This window comes from Mesoplodon bidens (genome assembly GCF_964165515.1).
Source record: "Mesoplodon bidens genome assembly, chromosome: 14".
NCBI lineage: Eukaryota > Metazoa > Chordata > Mammalia > Artiodactyla > Ziphiidae > Mesoplodon > Mesoplodon bidens.
In genome coordinates, this window is record NC_138170.1 from 74,319,868 (window position 1) to 74,337,707 (window position 17,840).

General features: G+C 37.7%; 1 protein-coding gene and 1 pseudogene across 2 annotated transcripts in view; both read left to right on the forward strand.

Moving 5' to 3' along the window:
• Positions 1 to 1,031: 1,031 nt before the first annotated feature.
• WDR35 (WD repeat domain 35) overlaps positions 1,032 to 17,840 on the forward strand; it is a 59,354-nt gene continuing 42,545 nt past the window's right edge. The window contains exons 1-8 of the mRNA XM_081255091.1: positions 1,032 to 1,181; positions 2,095 to 2,212; positions 8,839 to 8,910; positions 9,959 to 10,051; positions 11,604 to 11,732; positions 14,746 to 14,879; positions 15,764 to 15,929; positions 16,043 to 16,188. Of these exons, the coding sequence (XP_081111217.1) occupies positions 1,158 to 1,181; positions 2,095 to 2,212; positions 8,839 to 8,910; positions 9,959 to 10,051; positions 11,604 to 11,732; positions 14,746 to 14,879; positions 15,764 to 15,929; positions 16,043 to 16,188 (882 nt within the window). The 5' untranslated portion in view covers positions 1,032 to 1,157. The remainder of the gene's footprint in view (positions 1,182 to 2,094; positions 2,213 to 8,838; positions 8,911 to 9,958; positions 10,052 to 11,603; positions 11,733 to 14,745; positions 14,880 to 15,763; positions 15,930 to 16,042; positions 16,189 to 17,840) is intronic.
• On the forward strand, positions 6,117 to 7,033 carry LOC308628027 (E3 ubiquitin-protein ligase RNFT1-like; annotated as a pseudogene). Its single transcript has 2 exons — positions 6,117 to 6,182; positions 6,339 to 7,033. The product of its transcript is annotated as an E3 ubiquitin-protein ligase RNFT1-like (transcript).

Consider the following 17,840-nt stretch of genomic DNA (forward strand, 5'->3'; position numbering starts at 1 on the left):
AAGGCTAGGACCATTGTCAATTTTGGAGTATGCTGGGTGAGGCAAGAGACTCGGGTCAAAGGATTTGAACATTATTTGCCTGAGATGGGGAAAGACTCTAGGTGGGGAAATTAGCTACCGTTGCATAAAGTACACACTAGATTATACAAATCAACAGTCGTAGCCTCAAATATGGTAAAAGGTAAAACCAGAGACAAATTAAAAAGACAGATGAGACTGAATAATTTCATAGGAGTTTCTGCGCTATGTCTAAAATTGTGGTGGTCTGTAACTCTCCAAGCATTCAGAAAGGACAAGGAGAATTGAAGAAAGAAATAAGGTAGAAAAAGAATACAGTGGACCACAGGCAAGAAAATACCAAACACCTCAAGTACTTAAAAATGGGAGGCTATGCCCCAATGGCAATTATATGCTGTAACAGCCCACAGCTCACACATATTTTTTTCTTTTTAAAAATTAAAAAAAAAAATTGAAGTGTAGGTAATTTACAATGTTGTGTTAGTTTCAAGTGTACACACTTATTCTTTTTATAAGGACCCTTGGGCTGCAGTAACAGCTTAAACAAGTTGTTAAAAAGTACTAAAACAAACAGAATTAACAACATCTCCCAAAGGCGCAAAGGAAGGTTTGCACGCTCTGAGAATGCACGTTTGTACCTTCATTTGGCCAACGGCGCCAGTCTACCAGATGCAGTAAATAACTTTTCCCTTTCACAATATTGGGACTTCGGGGCTTACAGAACACCTCATCTTTACGACCTCATTTTAATGGGCGCCCTTACTGACTTGGTACTGACACCGCAGTCGAGTTCCGCCGCGACAGTCCGAGGTGTGGCCGGTCCTCGAAGCCCTCCCAGTCGGAGGGCAGCTGAGGCTACGAGCCAGGACGCTGGGCAGAAAAGCCCAGAAGCAAGGCGACCAGGTCCTACCCGCGACAGCGGGTCTACCAGCCCCGCGACGTCTGCGCAGGCGTACGACGCCCGGCGAGGCGAGGACGACGCCGGAAGTGTCCCTCGGCGCCCCGGATGCAACCCAGCGGCGGCGGTTGCCAGGGCGACCGGAGCTTCCAAGAGCCGCGGGTACTACCGATTGGCGGCTTAGAAGAAGTTTCCTGTGCCGGGCTTTATCTACTGGCGTCGTCCTCTCGGGGTTCCCAGAATGTTCTTTTACTTGAGCAAGAAAGTGAGTTTCCCGGGGTTCGCCCTCGCCCCTCCTCTGGTCTCTCGACCTGCGGGCGATTCCCGCATCCTGCCGGAAAGGCCATGAGTGGTGATCCCGGCTTCGACATCCCTCTGCCCACCTTCCTGCATGGTCCAGCCTCGAACCTCCGCCTGATGGTCTCCAAGACCCAAATAGTCCTTGGCGGAGACAGCAGCCCTCTCGCATGATTCTTTCCCATTCCTGCCCCCGGTTAGGTCCTTCTGGGGGGCCTGCAGGGCTGATCACTTTGTGCTTCCCTATCTTTCCTCCTTCACCTGTTGCTTATCCAGGTGATTTTAAACTCTTTGGATCATCACAGGCCTCTGGGCAGGAGAAAAGTAATAAAAAGGTAGCCAAAGTGTATGCAGAAATGGAATATGAATTGATGATACAGATTTATACTTCCGTTATCCCTACCCCCTTTTATTTATTTATTTTTTAAATATTTATTTATTTATTTGGCTGCGCAGGGTCTCAGTTGCGGCACGCGGGATCTTCACTGAGGCCTGCGGGATCTTTTGGTTGCGGCATGCGGGATCTTTAGTTGTGGCATGTGGGATCTAGTTCCTTGAACAGGGATTGAACTCAGGCCCCCTGAATTGGGAGCGGGGAGTCTTAACCACTGGATCACAAGGGAAGTCCCCCTCCCCCCTTTTAAAAATCCATCAGGTCACTCCCCATTGGGTTCGTTTGCAGTCATTGCCCTTCTCTTTGTGGGCAGTCCTTTCTCTCTTTCCCAAATGGGCCCAGGGCAGTTCAGGGGACTATGCTCATTTTCATAACGGCTCACATTTCTGCCAGGCTGGCCGTTTTTCTTCTTCAGGCTTCGTTTCCTGTAGACTCATTCCCAACCCCTTGGTGAAAAGCTGTGAGAGTGGGTGTGGTTGCTTTTCAGGTTGCCATTCCCAATAATGTGAAGCTGAAATGTATATCTTGGAACAAGGACCAAGGATTCATAGCATGTGGTGGTGAAGATGGATTACTGAAGGTTTTGAAATTAGAGACACAGACAGGTAAATGAATGCAAGCCCAAATGTTTGAACTTGATGGAAAATCATTTGGTCAGAGAGATTTGCCCGTGGTATTTGTCAGTATGCAGTTTTAATTCTTTCAAAAGGAAAAAGAACAAAACCCCAAACATTTTGGGTTGTTCTTCTAGAGTATTTTTGTAACAAAGTTCAGAAAATATTGAATGTAAACATCAGGTGGCTTTTGCTGAAATTATTGATGGCAAATGAAAATGAATGAAGAATGAAAACTAAGTCATTATGTTGTTCTATGCTGTGTGTATTGGTTGTGCTATATAAGTAGGAGTCTAAAATAAATAAAATAAAATAAAAATGATGTGAGTCAGCATTTCAGTAAGGTCACAAAAATCTCACGTTTTGGTAGATTGTTTACAGGCCCATGTTGTCCTTTCCATGTTTCAGATGTGTTAATAACTATGCACCTAGTTCCCAAGAACAGAAAATGGGATTAAAACAAACAGTTTTAGTAATAAGTCTCCTGTGTTTTACAGCTTGATTTCTCTTTTTCTAGTTCTCTGGAATCATAGCAAACAGCTTCACATTTCTTTATTATCTAGTGTTGCTCTAGGTCGGAGAGCTAGACAATTCCCAATCTAAATTGGAGATTTCGATAAGGAGATTGGAGCTGGAACCTCAGCTCTGCCATAAGATTTCTGAATGTCTTTCAGCAACTTGCTGAGTATATTTGGGTTTTAGTTCAGTCTTTTGTAAATTGAAGGGTTGAACTAAATTACATTTTGGATTCCTTACAGCATTGCTTCTCAAGCTTTATCAGGCATAAGAATCATCTGAAGAGTTTCTTAAAACAGATTTCTGGACCCAAGCCCCAGAGTAGATCTGGAATTCGGTCTGAGAATTTGCATTTCTAGTGATGCTGGTGTTGCTGGTTCTCAGACCGCACTTTGAGTAACACTGCTTTACAGCTTTGAAGTGGTAGTTATAAATATTTATTGATCACTTTCTATGTCTGGGGTGTTTAACCTTCACTATCTAATTTGACTTCACAATAATCTTGAGAGGTAGGTATTCCAGATGAGAAAACTAGGTGCTGATCAGTTAATAACTTGCCCAAGGTCACAAGTTATTAAGGAAATAACTTGCCCAAGGAAATAAGTGACACAGCTAAGATGTGAAGTAATAGGAATAGAAAAGAATTTTATTTGAGCCAAACTGAGGACTGTAGCTGGGGAGGCAGCCTCTCAGACAGCTCTGAGGAACTATTCCGAAGAAGGTGGTTCTCAGCATGGTTTTATCTCTTGTCAGAGCAAAGAACATCAAACACGACAGGGGTACATTCCTTCAAGGAATATATTTGCTTCCTACACAGCAAGTCAGTATGGCTTTGGCACCTGGGAAGGGAGCCTTATCATCGAAGCAGTACTAACATTGAGGTCCCAGGAAGGGAGGCATTGATCTCTGTCTCCAGAATGGACATTCTTTACTTGTGGACAATGCACACTTTTCTTTAATGGTTAAGGCACATATACAAGATATGTGTGATAGGCTACAAAACGGACTGTTCTAATTAGCATAAAGTTTAAGCTAAATAATATGTAAGCCAGAATGACTTCTGCATACCTCAACATGTGAAAATCTCTTCCAACAAAACTTAGTTTGTTTCACTTTCAAAGCCTCATTTTTTTTTTTTTTTTTTTTTTTTTTTCTTTTTGCGGTATGCGGGCCTCTCGCTGTTGTGGCCTCTCCCGTTGCGGAGCACAGGCTCCGGACGCGCAGGCCCAGCGGCCATGGCTCACGGGCCCAGCCGCTCTGCGGCATATGGGATCCTCCCAGACCGGGGCACGAACCCGTGTCCCCTGCATCGGCAGGCGGACTCCCAACCACTGCGCCACCAGGGAGGCCCTCAAAGCCTCATTTTTACCCACTATGTACAGGGCTCGTGGCAGCCTAAGCAAAGAGAGAATAATTGTTTTGATGTGCTAGATTAACTATATGAAATAAAAGGCAAATTTGGAAGGTAGGTCCTTATGTACCAATCAGAGTTTGGCTTCTGATGTTTAGTAACTTAATCTCTCAACACTTTAGTTTTCTTAACTGTGTTGAAAGAAAATTTTTGTCTCTTATATTTCTCAAATATATATAAGTATATGTACATATACATATTTTTTTCCCTTAAAATATGTAGGAAGTTTTAGTTACGTTAAGAAATGCATTTATTATGTTTAATATTGAAGGCTTTTCAAGAAAAAACTTACTCGATGTCCTGTTCTGCACTTAAAAAATATGTATATATGCCTTTTAAATTGGCATTTTATTTATTTATTTATTTGGTTGCACCAGGTCTTAGTTGCAGCAGGCGGGCTTCTTAGTTGTGGCTCGCAGTCTCCTTAGTTGTGGCTCACCGGGTCCTTAGTTGCAGCACGCGGACTCCTTAGTTGTGGCATGCGAACTCTTTGTTGCGGCATGCATGTGGGATCTAGTTCCCTGACCAGGGATCGAACCCTGGCCCCCTGCACTGGGAACACATAGTCTTATCCACCGCACCACCAGGGAAGTCCCTGTTCTGCATTTTTGATGAAGTGTGGTTAGAGTATTCTTTGAAATTAGCGAGCAAGATGGAAAATAGTTTCTTGAGAGGCTTGGAATGTGGAGTAAATTATTTGTTTTGGAACTTACTGAGTGTAAATCATGTTGAAAGAGATAAGTATGAGAAATATTGTTGGATGATTCTTAAAAGGTCAGTCTATTGTATTTAATAATAATAGTTGTGATGCAACAGAGCCCTCCAGTAACAATCACCAGATATTGCATGCCGGGTACACCTGAAGCACTACTTTGCATCCCCTGTGGTGGCATTCCCAGTTTTCACTCCCTTGCCTTAGAAGGAAAGGAACTAGAAGCAGCGTTTGCCCCAGCTTCTTACATCAGGTTAAGATGGGGAGGCAGTATCCTTCTTCTCTCACAGGCCAACTTCCACAGGTTTTGCTGGAGCTCACCTCCTCTCACCTTGTCAGGGACCTCATCACTTTTTTATCTTCTCTCTATCCTTGGAGTATCAGTCTGCTTTCTCCCTGTTTTCTTCTCCCTCACCAGTGACTTTCATTTTCCAAATCTCATGGACGGCTTTTTTGGGTTCTTATCAGCATCTGACCTTTCCTTCTGTCTTGAACCATTATTTTTCAAGACAAAAGGAGAATAGAAATGTTTTAAATTACTGTTCTATCTATACATAGTGCCTTCCCCTCCTTTCCCTTCCGGTAAGTTCTCAGTCTCTTTACTAGCTTCTCCTCTAACTGTTCGAATTCCTGAGAACCTGGTTCTGGGCTCTCTTCGTTTTACTTTCTCTTTAGACTTGTTCTTTCATTCCCTTGGCTTTAAATGCCATCTATGGGGTGACGATTCCTAAATATATATCTGTAGCCCAGTTCTGATTTTTCAGACTTGGACATCTCCGCAAGAATCTCTCACAGGCATCTCATACTTAACTTTGTCTATGACTGAACTCTTGACCTTCTCCCATATATCTTCTTTCATTTCTCTCCATTTCAATAAATATCTTAAATTTCACCCATTTGCTCAAGCTAGAAGACCCCTTCTTTGCACTTAACATCACCTTCATCAACAACCCTATGCTTCTATCTCCAAAGAGTATCTGAATCCATCCTTGTCCTTTGTCTCGTGCTTCCTCTCTAGTCCCAGCCACTATCAGCTCTCACCTAGACTGTTGGGAGAATCAGTTTCCCTCCCTTCATTGTTTCTTGCCTCTTTCTAGTCTCTTCTTCACACTCCAGCTATTGTGATCTTAAAAAAAAAAAAAAAAAAAAAAGGAACCAGATCATGTTATTTCCCTGCTGAAAGTCTCTAAAGGGCTGCCAGCTTGGGCCAGAGTTGCTTTTGGTGGGGTTTGAGGGTAAAATGGCCCTGACGAGAGATGGCATCTCTTGCTCTTCCTGGCACTGCTGCAGAGGGTACAGTCTACTCATCTTCATTAGAGGAGGTATCACCCTAAAGCAAACATTCAGGTCAGAGAAAAAGTGTTCCAAGACCATACAAGCCAATAAAAGCTAACAAGTTTTAGGAATGCAAAATGTAAAAACTGATATTTATGAATGTCAGCCAGGTTTTCCCAAGATAAAGGTGCTCAGAGATTTAGTGTGCTTGGTTGCTGGTGTTCTGAGCAGGGTCTTCTGTTCTCCTTTGTTCTATCTCTCATTCTCAGTCACTTTATGACAGTTTAATCTTTTTAAATCCTTTGGACTTTTTGAGCTTCTGGGAGATACTTTGGATGGCTGGAGTTACTGATTTCATTCCGAAATCCCTCTTCATGGGTTTCAAATGCCTTCTTGTTTTGGTGCCTCCTTTCATCAGGCCTTTTAATTCCAAGAGTTATTGGTATGTGCTTTTAGAAGCACATACCATGCCAGTTTGGTTTGTTTATTGGCCATGGGGAGTTTAATGTAACTCAGTGGCGTCTTGGGATCTTGGTGGCTTTACTCCACCTCTTTGAAAACTTTTGACTTTTTTTTTTTTTTGGACATCAGAACTTTCAGGTATGTTTTGCAGATATTTTCTGCATGATCAAGTTCTGGAGTTGCTGCCAGCAAAAGACAGTGTTCAGATGTGGTTGCTGTTTGTTCACCATGTCAAGTAGAATTTCAAAAACTTATTGTCATCTGTCAGAATATGTTTTGTCAAGAGCCCTGTACTTTGTGGTTTAACAAAGAGAAAACATACCCGCTATGCAGAACTGTGAATTCAGACCATATAAACAAATGGAAAGATGGAGCTACTTCATCACACTTTCAAATATGTGAGGTCCTGCAAACCCTTGGAATCACATATCACTAATTTTACTTGGTCACAGTCACTATGACCATAGGCATTAGAATGGATTTTCAGTGCTATAAGTTAGGAAGAAGGTATCAAATTTTTTTAGAAGAGTGGAATAAGGCTTAAGTGTGTAGTACAATCTTTGAAAGAGTCAATGAGTGAAAGAACCCTCTGTTAAAAAAATAATGTTCAACCTAACATGTATGTCAACATTTATTCTATCCTAATTGTTTGACAGATGATTGTGATGTTATATATGTGTATTATTGTTAATGTTACCAAGACAGTAACTGGATAATTAGAACTAATGGTTTTAGAGGAACTCAGGTATTTTTTTTTCCTGAGATTGTTTTCAGAATAAAGAATATTTTTCATAATTTTTAAAGATACATGTTACCTGAAAGGAGAATTTTCTTCAGCATCAACTTTTATAATTCCCACTCTCACAAATTCTTAAGATTTTGATAAATTTGTATTTGTATTTTTTTTTATTTTTTATTTTTGCGGTACGCGGGCCTCTCACTGTTGTGGCCTCTCCCGTTGCGGAGCACAGGCTCCGGACGCGCAGGCTCAGTGGCCATGGCTCACGGGCCCAGCCGCTCCGCGGCATGCGGGATCTTCCCGGACCGGGGCGTGAACCCGTGTCCCCTGCATCGACAGGCAGAGTCTCAACCACTGCGCCACCAGGGAAGCCCATAAATTTGTATTTTTAAATGAATGTTTTAAATGTTATATTTTACATGTAACAATCAGATTTTCTAAGTGAAGATTAATTTACTGAGATGACATTTTATATTATTGTATTATTGTATTCTTCTCTATAGTATGATTAGTAATCAAGGAGAGTAAGTCACTTTAAATAAAAAACAGTCTTTAAAGGCTTACATTGCACTTTGGATAAAATGTAAAATTTTTATCGCTTTCTGCAAAAACTTTATAATTTTTTCTGTGCCTATCACTTCTGCCTTATCTTATGCCATTCTCCACTAATTCAACCACATAGGCCTTCTTTCAGTTTACCGAAGGCTCTATACTTCTACCCAGGGGCCTTTGCACTTGCTGTTTCCTAGCCTGGAATACTTTCCCCCCTACCTGGCTTGGCTTTTCCCAGTTTCTCCTTCAGTCTCAGTTTAGATATCGTTTCTTCAGAAATCCTTCCCTGGTTCTCCCTTCAATCTAAATTAATCCCCTTCTGTTACTGTCTCCTATTATGCCTTTACTTCCCCAGTTTATAATTTTATATGTATGCATATATATTTTTGTGGGCGTGTGTGTATTTAATATCTGTCCCCTTAGTAGACTACAAGCTCTCTGATGGCAGAGGGCTTTTGTTCATCATTTATTTTCAGAGTCTTCCACAGTGCATAGAAGAGTGTAGACATTCAATAAATATTTGTTGAATGAATGAATGAATGAATATAAGATTCTGCAAAATCTAGCAAAAACTAGTTTCCAAAGTCTTTGCTTTTTGATCCCTCTTATGCTTTAGAATTCTCAATCTATGTGTCATAAATACTTCTATGTGTTATCTTTTGGGAAGGAATAAGTAGCAATAATAATTACTAATATATTCAGTATACTGAGTAAACAATGTTCTTTTATACATTTTGCTTTATTTTGCCAGAATAACATCTTTGCAAGGGGGTAGGTGTTATTGTCCATGTTGAGAAAAACAGATCAGGATAAGGCATGCTTAAAAAAATCTTTCTAATATTGTCCAGGAATAGGAACTCCTTTCAAAAAAAGCAAGAAATATCAAAATCTTATAATCTGTCACTTTTATATATTTTCCATAGTAGTTTTTGTTTTTGTTTTTGTTCTAGATGATGCAAAATTGAGGGGTCTTGCAGCCCCTAGTAACCTTTCTATGAATCAGACTCTTGAAGGTCATAGTGGTGAGTCATGTAAATTTTTAAATGATATTTGAATAGTATTGTCTTTAGGTATTTAGAAACCATATACTTAATGCAAAAATGTCGTCATTTTAAATGATGGTAATATTTAAAGTAATCATTTCTATTTAGCCGTAATTAACACAGCCTAGAATCATTCAACAACTTTCACATGATTAAATAACATCTTCAATAGATATGAAAACAAGTAGCTGTAATTTTAAATATTAAAAATACTGTTATCTGTCTATGGATAGGATATAATCCTTTTTTAGAGTCTGTTTTATAGTCCCAGATAAAAGTAGACTAAAGAGACCTGACAACTGAATGTATTAGATGATCCTAGACTAGATCTTGAAATGAGAAAAACAAGTATCTATAAAGGACATTATTTGGACAATTGATAAAACTTAAAGGTGGACTGTGGGTTGGAGATAATATTGTATCAGTGTTAAAATTTCTAATTTGTAAAATAATTTTGAAAGAGAATGTCCTTGTTCTTAGGAAATATACAATAAATATTTAAGGATGAAAAAAACTAAAAAAAAAAATTTGTTCCTATAACCCAGAGGTTTAAGAGCTGCTCAAGAGTGTGTTGCTACTAGAATGGAAAACAAGGTGTGGTGCAGGGGGAGAGATTGGGGGACATATTAATGACAAACAAATACCACCTCCCCCCCAAAACAAGTACTTATTATGATGTCCTTTGGGCATATAATCTTGGGGAGTCAGACAAATTGGGTAAATCTTACTTACATTTGTTTTGGTCATCAGATACATAGCAGCTTTTGCAGCTGATCATAATTGGTACCTTAGCTGGCATGAAATGGGAATAAACATGAAAATTAGTATTATGCATTATTGTAGAAATGAGTGATAATAGTAACTGCATCCTATGAACATTTTTGAGTAATATTAAAGACTGTTCATTGCTGTTTGTTGCCCAGGAACAGTATTGATTTTAACATGCTCTTGGTGTTTATTATAAAATATAAATTTGAAATTAATTGTAGCTCTTTTTTAGTTTCTAAATTGTCTTATAATTTTTTAGGTTCTGTTCAAGTTGTAACATGGAATGAACAATATCAGAAGTTGACTACCAGTGATCAAAATGGTCTTATCATTGTTTGGATGTTATATAAAGGTATTTTAGGAGAGCTTATTTAATCTTTCCCAAACGGGAGTCTGGATTACAGTACTCGAATGGGGAAATAACATCTTTGAAATAGACCCATTTTAACTGGCAGTAGGGGTTCACAGGGGTGAGATTTCTGGGTTTATGGCTTCCTACTTTTCCCTTTAACCTTATTTCTTTTGAACTGTGACCTTGCATTAAGAAAGTGAATTATGTGACTGTTGGTTATCTTCAAACTGAACTTAGGCTCTTGGCAGAGTCATTTCTGCTTGAGATAGCTCTTGTTTTCAGGTTTCCAGTAAGAAGAGTTTCTCTGTGGTCAGTGGCTGGAGTTAGTTCAGCAGATAAAAACACATTTATAAAGATGTCAAAAGCAATAATTAATTTCCTTTAATGAGTCAGTTAGCTTCCTTTTCCTTCTTGGATATAGATTTTATCTCAGCTCTGACTACTGGCTCACAATTTGTGTCTTTTGCCCACAAGAGAGAACAAGAGAGGGATTAATTTAGATGCATCACTATTACCAGATAAATAACTCATAAACATGTTCTCTTGGGGCCTGTAGCCATCATCTTTAAATGAAAAGTGTACCTTAGTTTATGTGTTTTGTTTTAAAAACATGTACGGTGTATACCTTTTAAAATTCTTAATTAAAACATGCTGTAGTACACAAACTCATTTATTTATTTTTAAAGTTTATGTCTGTGTATATGTGTGTAGTGAGTAGAATGTGAAAATATAGGAGATTAAACTTTGTGTTTTTCCAAAGTAGATCTTCTCTGAGCCTCAGTCTTGATGGATAATACCCTGCTCTGACTAGTTATTCCATGTTACATGATTACTTGCTTGGCTTCAGGCCAGGATTCCTGTACCAGAATGTAGTAAAGCCTTTTGAAAAACAAAAAGAAAACAGAATAGCCCTGTGATTTGCCCCGCATTTGGTTACACCTTGAGACAAGTCACGCCTCACTCCAACCTCATGTACAAGAACGTTTTTGTCCCTCAGCATTAGTTATGTGATATCACTAATGTGATATGAACTGTTTACAAGTTTTTTCAAGCAGTCTTAGAGCTTTTACATAATATGCTTATATTTAATATGCCTATAATTAGTCATTGGAGAGTTTGTGCATACTTATGAAGTAATTGTGGTTATTTTGTTCTTCCCTTGGTTATTATCTGAGGTGTTCTCAAGTGGGAAAAGTCAGACTTTGAGAAAAATCCGTTGTTTCGGCCTTCAGAAGCAAATGAAGTTTTATTTTTTAATTGACAGAAAAAAAAGGAAGAAAGAAAGCAAGCGAGAAAGAGAGAGAGAGGGAAAAAGATGGGCATTTATTGTGTTTTCTGTGGTAATCTTTGAGGCAGTTATTCGTCAAGGCCTAAGTTAGTTTTTCATCTTGTGCTGTTGGATTTAAAGATTTCATAGTTTAATGTCTCAGGTTGTAGAAAGCTTTGCAGTTATTTCTCCCACAGTGTATTTTATGGAATGTTTCCACTCTGAAGTCCCATTTATTAGATGTGAAAGTTTTGACTTGTCATTTGCTTTTCTTTGTGAAAACAGGCTCTTGGTATGAGGAGATGATCAACAATAGAAATAAATCAGTGGTTCGGAGCATGAGCTGGAATGCTGACGGACAGAAGATCTGCATTGTATATGAGGATGGGGCTGTGATAGTTGGTTCAGTGGATGGTAATGCATTTTTGCATCCAGAGCTAAGATCAAGATTTAGCTGACATTTTTAACCTTTAGAGGTTTAAATTAAATTTAAATTAATTATCATATGTTCTGACAGAAAAATAAACATTAAAAGAGAAAATAGTTACTGTACAATTTGATGACATTTAAGAATTACTTATTTTTAAGTATATTCAAGTAAAAAATCTATTTAAATTCTCTTTTCTACAGTACTGGAAAAAAATGAATTAATTTCTCAGTTATTTTAAATATGTCTACCTAATTATATGATTTATCTTTACACTTGTTAGACTGTATTATAAATATGTAGATTTTAGTTTCAAAAAGTATATAGAGATCTATCACTTTTTAAAAATTGAGATAAAATTGACATATAACATTAGTTTCAGGTGTACAACATAATGATTCAGTATTTTTATATACTGTGAAATGATCTAGTCATTTTTTAATAGAACTGAGCATGTCATTGTTTGTTGTTTTGTAGCCTTCAAACCTATGTCTTTAAAATTCTAGTTCGTAGATAACACCGGGCCTTCTGAGAGTCTGTACCTTTGTTTTAGTGTGAAGTTCTCTCTATTAAAGAAAGAATTTATTTCAAAAATTTTTTTGGTATAAAAAAATTCTGTTTCTGAGAGTCTTCAAAGTGACAGCTGTAGTTCTAGGCACTAGATACAGCAAAAAAATATTCCAGATCTAGATCAGGAGAGATGGATAAGTAACCAAGCAATTACAATGCGTTGTGATAGGTACTAAGACAGGGAAAAGACAGCAACATGTAGAAGAATTATGTAACCTAGACTTAGAGGGACCAGGGAAGGCATCCTAAAGGAAATGATATCTGTGCTGAGGCATTAGCCACAAAGAAGGTTGGTGTGTAGAATGTCCTAGGCCTAAGAGATAGCATTTGAGGAGGTCCAGAGGAGTTGAACTTAGCCATGTTTTGGGATATTGAAACAATTTTGAGAATCAGTATAGTATAATACTAAAGGAAGAAGAGCTGTATGTGATGAAATTAGAAAGATTAGCAGAGGCCAGATCATGCAGATTATAAGTTATACAAGGAGTTTGGACTTAACTCTAAGATCACTGGGAAGCCAATGAAAGGTTTTTTTTGTTTTGTTTTTTTGTCCAATGAAAGCTTTTAAGAATGGGAGCCATGTGGTCAGATTTGTTCTTTAGGAACATCTCTATGTTTGCAATATGAAGAAAGGAGAAAGGGAAGAAAGATGGGGCAGGTGTACCAGTTAGGAAATTGCTATGGTAATTCAGGTGATAGATCATGGTGGATGGTAGCCTGAACCAGGGTGATGACAAGGAAGATGGAAGTAAGTAGACATATTCTAGAGATACTTAGATAGTAGAACAGATAGGACCTTGTTATTGATTGGGTTGGGGATGAGAGGATGGAAGTGTCTAGAGTGATATCAGGTTCTTAGCTTTGCCACTGGATGGATGGTGGTACCTTTCATTGAAATAAGGGATGTGGGAAAAGATTGGTTTTGAGGGGAGATTTCAGTTTTCAACATGTTGATTTTGTCATCCCATAGGACATCCAAGTAAATATGTCTAGACCACAGTTAGATATTTACGCCTGCAGCTTAGAAATATCTGGGTTGAAGGCATAATTTTGGGAATCACCAGCATAGGGATGGTAATTTAAACCATTGGAATAGATGGAAAACTCAGGGGCCATCTGTAGAGTGAGAACCAGCACATTTAATGGATGGATAGGAGAAGAGAATTCCATAAAGGATACTGAAAAGTAGAAGTCTTGGAGATGTCATAGAAACCAAGAAGGAAGGAAGAGGTGGTCAAAACAAAATAAAAGACAGGGAGGAGGGTGGGAGGGAGGCTTAAGAGAGAGGGGATATATGTACACATATAGCTGATTTACTTTGTTCTACAGCAGAGACTAACACAACATTGTAAAGCAATTAGACTCCAATAAAAAAAAGTAAAAACATGAAATAAAATAATTTAAGTACTTAAAAAAAAAGGAAAGAAAAAGAAAAAAGCTTCCATTGGATTTATCAAGAGGCCATTAGTGATCTCCACGAAGGCAGTTTCACCTTCCCCACAGGGGAGTTATGGGGCAGAAGCCAGACTGTGTTGGCTTGAGGGTTGAGTGCGAGGTGAGGAAGCAAAGATTACAGTGTGGATAACTCTTTCAAGAAGTTTGGCTGGGAAAGGAATGGTAGAAATAGGGCGGTAGTTAGAAGGGAACTTAGGGTTGAAGGGAGAGTTATTTGTTTGTTTGTTTTTATCTGAGGTGGTAGTTTTGAAGAGGAATAGATCTGAGTATGTTTAAATGCTTTTAAGAAAGGGCCTGAGAGAAGAGTTTAAAGAGAAAGAGAAGGGGAATTCCCTGGCGGTCCAGTGGTTAGGACCGGGTGCTTTCACTGCCAGGCCTGGATTCGATCCCTGGTCGGGGAACTAAGATCCCACAAGCCGTGCTGCGAGGCCAAAAAAACCCAAAACCAAAACCCAAAAAATAGAGAGAAAATGTGAATAATCAGTAGAGGGAGATCTTTGCAAAGCTCAGAAAGGATTAGATCAGAGAACAGGTAGAGGGATTAGCTTTAGATTGGTGTCTGGTTGGGGACATACCTCTTCCTTTGTATTAGGGGGCAAAGTAGAAAGGATAAGTGTGGATTCAGTTATGTTCTGAACGTTTGAAAGTGGGAATGGGGGATTTCTTTTTTGAAAGCTTTTATTTTCTTTCCAAAGTAAAAGATGAATTCATCTGCTATTTGGGAGTGAGGTCCTGAGTGAGAATTCAGAAGAGAAGGGAGAAAGTTAGAAACAGCTGCTATTTCAAATGCTTAGTGTGTGTTTGGCACATAGTAGGTGCTCAGTAAATATTTAATGACTGAATAAATTGAACAAATGCATGAATACTGTGAAGAATGTGAGAGCTCTTTAGGGAAACAAAGATCTCTAGAACAGTTGTTAGAGAATCATGACCTTGAACGTTTAAGGAAATAATTATGTTTTATGTTTGTTTTAGGGAATCGCATTTGGGGAAAAGACCTGAAGGGTATACAGTTATGTCATGTAGCATGGTCCGCAGATAGTAAAATCTTACTTTTTGGAATGGCAAATGGAGAAATACACATTTATGATAATCAAGGGAATTTTATAGTAAGTACATATATTCCTTACTTTTATTTACACAACTTTGTATGATTATTTTATATATCATTCATATATGTATACACATTCATTTATTATGATAGTTTGTGTAATCAAGAAAGTCTTCAATTCAGGGTTTTTTTTCCAGTTGTCTAAAAATTCACTTTATTAAAAAAAACCTTCTGGGTTGCTTCAAGGTAAATTAATGCTCTTAGTTCTGATTTCCTGGTAGCTGGGAGGGACAAGGCTTTTCAATACAAGGCTTCAGTGTATTGAAGCTGAGAGGTGATGGGTAGGATGATGTGCAGTTTGATCTTTGTGTCTTCTAATACCTGAAGCCAAAGGTGACATGAGATACCAAAGATATTTTTGTAGCAAGGTACTAGATTATAAAAAGGATGGAAGATTTAAACTGTAAGGGACAAAAATCAGGTCCTGGAAAGAAGGCAAAATAGAATAGGCTTAGGTAGCAGAATCTCAAGAAAAACTCTAGCTTTGTGAGATCTAGCTATCTATGATAGATCTCTGATCCTACTTATGGGACAGTTTTATTTTTAGTGAGGGTTAAGACGTCACATGAACCCACTCGTTGGTGGAAGTGATAGTGACCAACTTTTACATGACACTTTGCTATTTTCAGAGTAATTTTGTATACCTTTGATCATTTGAGTCTCATAAAAACTCTATGAGCTTTTTTGAAATCCTCATTTTACAAATGGGGAAAACTGAAACTTAGGTGAAGTGATTTGTCCATGGTTGGTAAAGCAGTAAGTGATGGAGCTTGTATTCAAAACCAGATTTTTAAATCCTATTTTCAGTGTCTTTCCATAATACTCTATTCATACTGATCCCTGTTTTAAAATATAAAATACTAACTAACTGATTTTATTTAGATGAAAATGAAACTGAATTGTTTGGTGAATGTCACTGGAGCAATCAGTATTGCTGGAATTCACTGGTACCATGGCACAGAAGGCTATGTGGAGCCACATTGCCCCTGTCTTGCGATTTGTTTTGACAATGGCAGATGCCAAATAATGAGACATGAGAATGACCAAAGTATGTAATTTTTCTTTTTTTAATGTGGAGAATTAAAAAAATTTTTAAATTATTCTTAAGATTATAAAGTTCTCTAGGCTAAATATTTTACCACAATTACTTTTTTTTTGTAGATCCTGTTTTAATTGATTGTGGCATGTATGTAGTAAGTATCCAGTGGAACCACACTGGCAGCGTGTTGGCTGTGGCAGGCTCCCAGAAGGCCATCACTCAGGACAAAGATGTAAACACTGTGCAGTTTTACACTCCATTTGGTGAGGTAAATGTATCATAGGTTTTGTCTTTCTTTCTTTCCATTTAAATATGCAGCGAATAAGGTAGGGGAAAGAAGAATGGAGGAAGGGGGTATAAACTTGTCACATTTTTTTAAATGGACATTTTAAGTAAAAATGATGAACTATCAGGTGTGTGTCTTTGAATAATATCCTTATATTATAAGCCTTCATTTTATTGTGGAATTTATTTTATAATCTTTACATTTAGAAAACCAGATGTTTCATATAAGAAATCTTAGGGAGTAGTTATTGAGAGTATTTTCTCTGTGATCTGAATATGCATCTCTTTACAGCTGATTTTTGAGTTGTTTTTAGTGTAATTTAGCTGTTTCAGATTAATCTGGGGGGGTTTTAATATGATAAACTAAATGTGCTGTCTATCCTTTTCCCAAACTTCTGATTGTTTCAATTTGTTGTGGAATAATAGATTATTTTAAGAAAATCTCTTTATAATTAATCTTAGGTGATGCTACATTAAAATATAAACATTTTTTCATAAATACATATGGTATCCTCAATAGAATTATTAATACATTTAAATTTTGAAGAGAATTTTCTTGAAGCAGCAGTGGAAAATATAAAATAGGAGAATTAATATGTTGTGCATTTTAAAGAATTTAGAAAATGAGAACTTATTAGTAGCTAAGCTTAATAATTTTAACCTATTTTATTTTCTAACTTTAGACTATATTCAGTCTCTTTTTGGATATCCTGTTTGTTTTTATAAATTCACCTTAGACTTCAATAATATTTAGTTTTGGCTGCACAAAAACCTATACCAGTTGTTTCACTATGTTAATACTTTTTAATATATTTTAATAAATTCTGTAAGGGTAAGTAATGGTGTCAGCTGATGCTGAAAGTTACCCAGCAGAATGTGCTCTGGAGAGTATGTAGTCTCTGTACTTTGTCAACTAATAATATTTCTGGTAGATGTAAAAGCTAAGAAAAAACAAAAGTATAGTTCTCAAGGTTCCTAAATAATTAAAAATCTGAATTCTAGTTATCTCAATGTTTATAGCTTTCTTTTGAATTCATGTTCTTTATTCGTTATTTTTGTTTGTTGCCATCGGCTTATTTATCATTATATTATCTTATCAGCTTATTTTTGTTAGTTCAGTCTTCTCCAAGTATAAAAACATGCATTCAAAGGCCTATTGGCTTTATCTTGCAAATCAACTGTTAGGTGTTAAATTGAAAACTGTAAGTAGTTTTTGGTATAGTTGTAGTTAAAGGTGTCTAGCATGGGTCCTCGGGGTATTTAGTCATAGTATTTTTTGAATGAGTGAATATATGGGGTATTTATTTTTGGATCTATGTTATTAGAAAGAACTTGGGAGGAAATTAACTAAAGAGTTAAACTTAAGGAAAACCTCAGGGAAGAATTTACTTTTGGTTCTGAGGGCTGAGGTCTTCTAGTTTTCTCTGTGTGGTCTTAGCCATGGGAGGGGATGACAAAGCATGGGGTTTATAGACTGGTTGACCTGGCTTTGGCTTTGAATTCCATTTCTACAGTGTGGTTTCACTTAGAGAAGTTATTTAACCTCTGAGACTCGGTTAACTTATTTCCTGAAATAAAGGTAACACCTCATGGCACTGTTGTAAAAATCAAAGGAGGTAACCCTGGGGACATGTC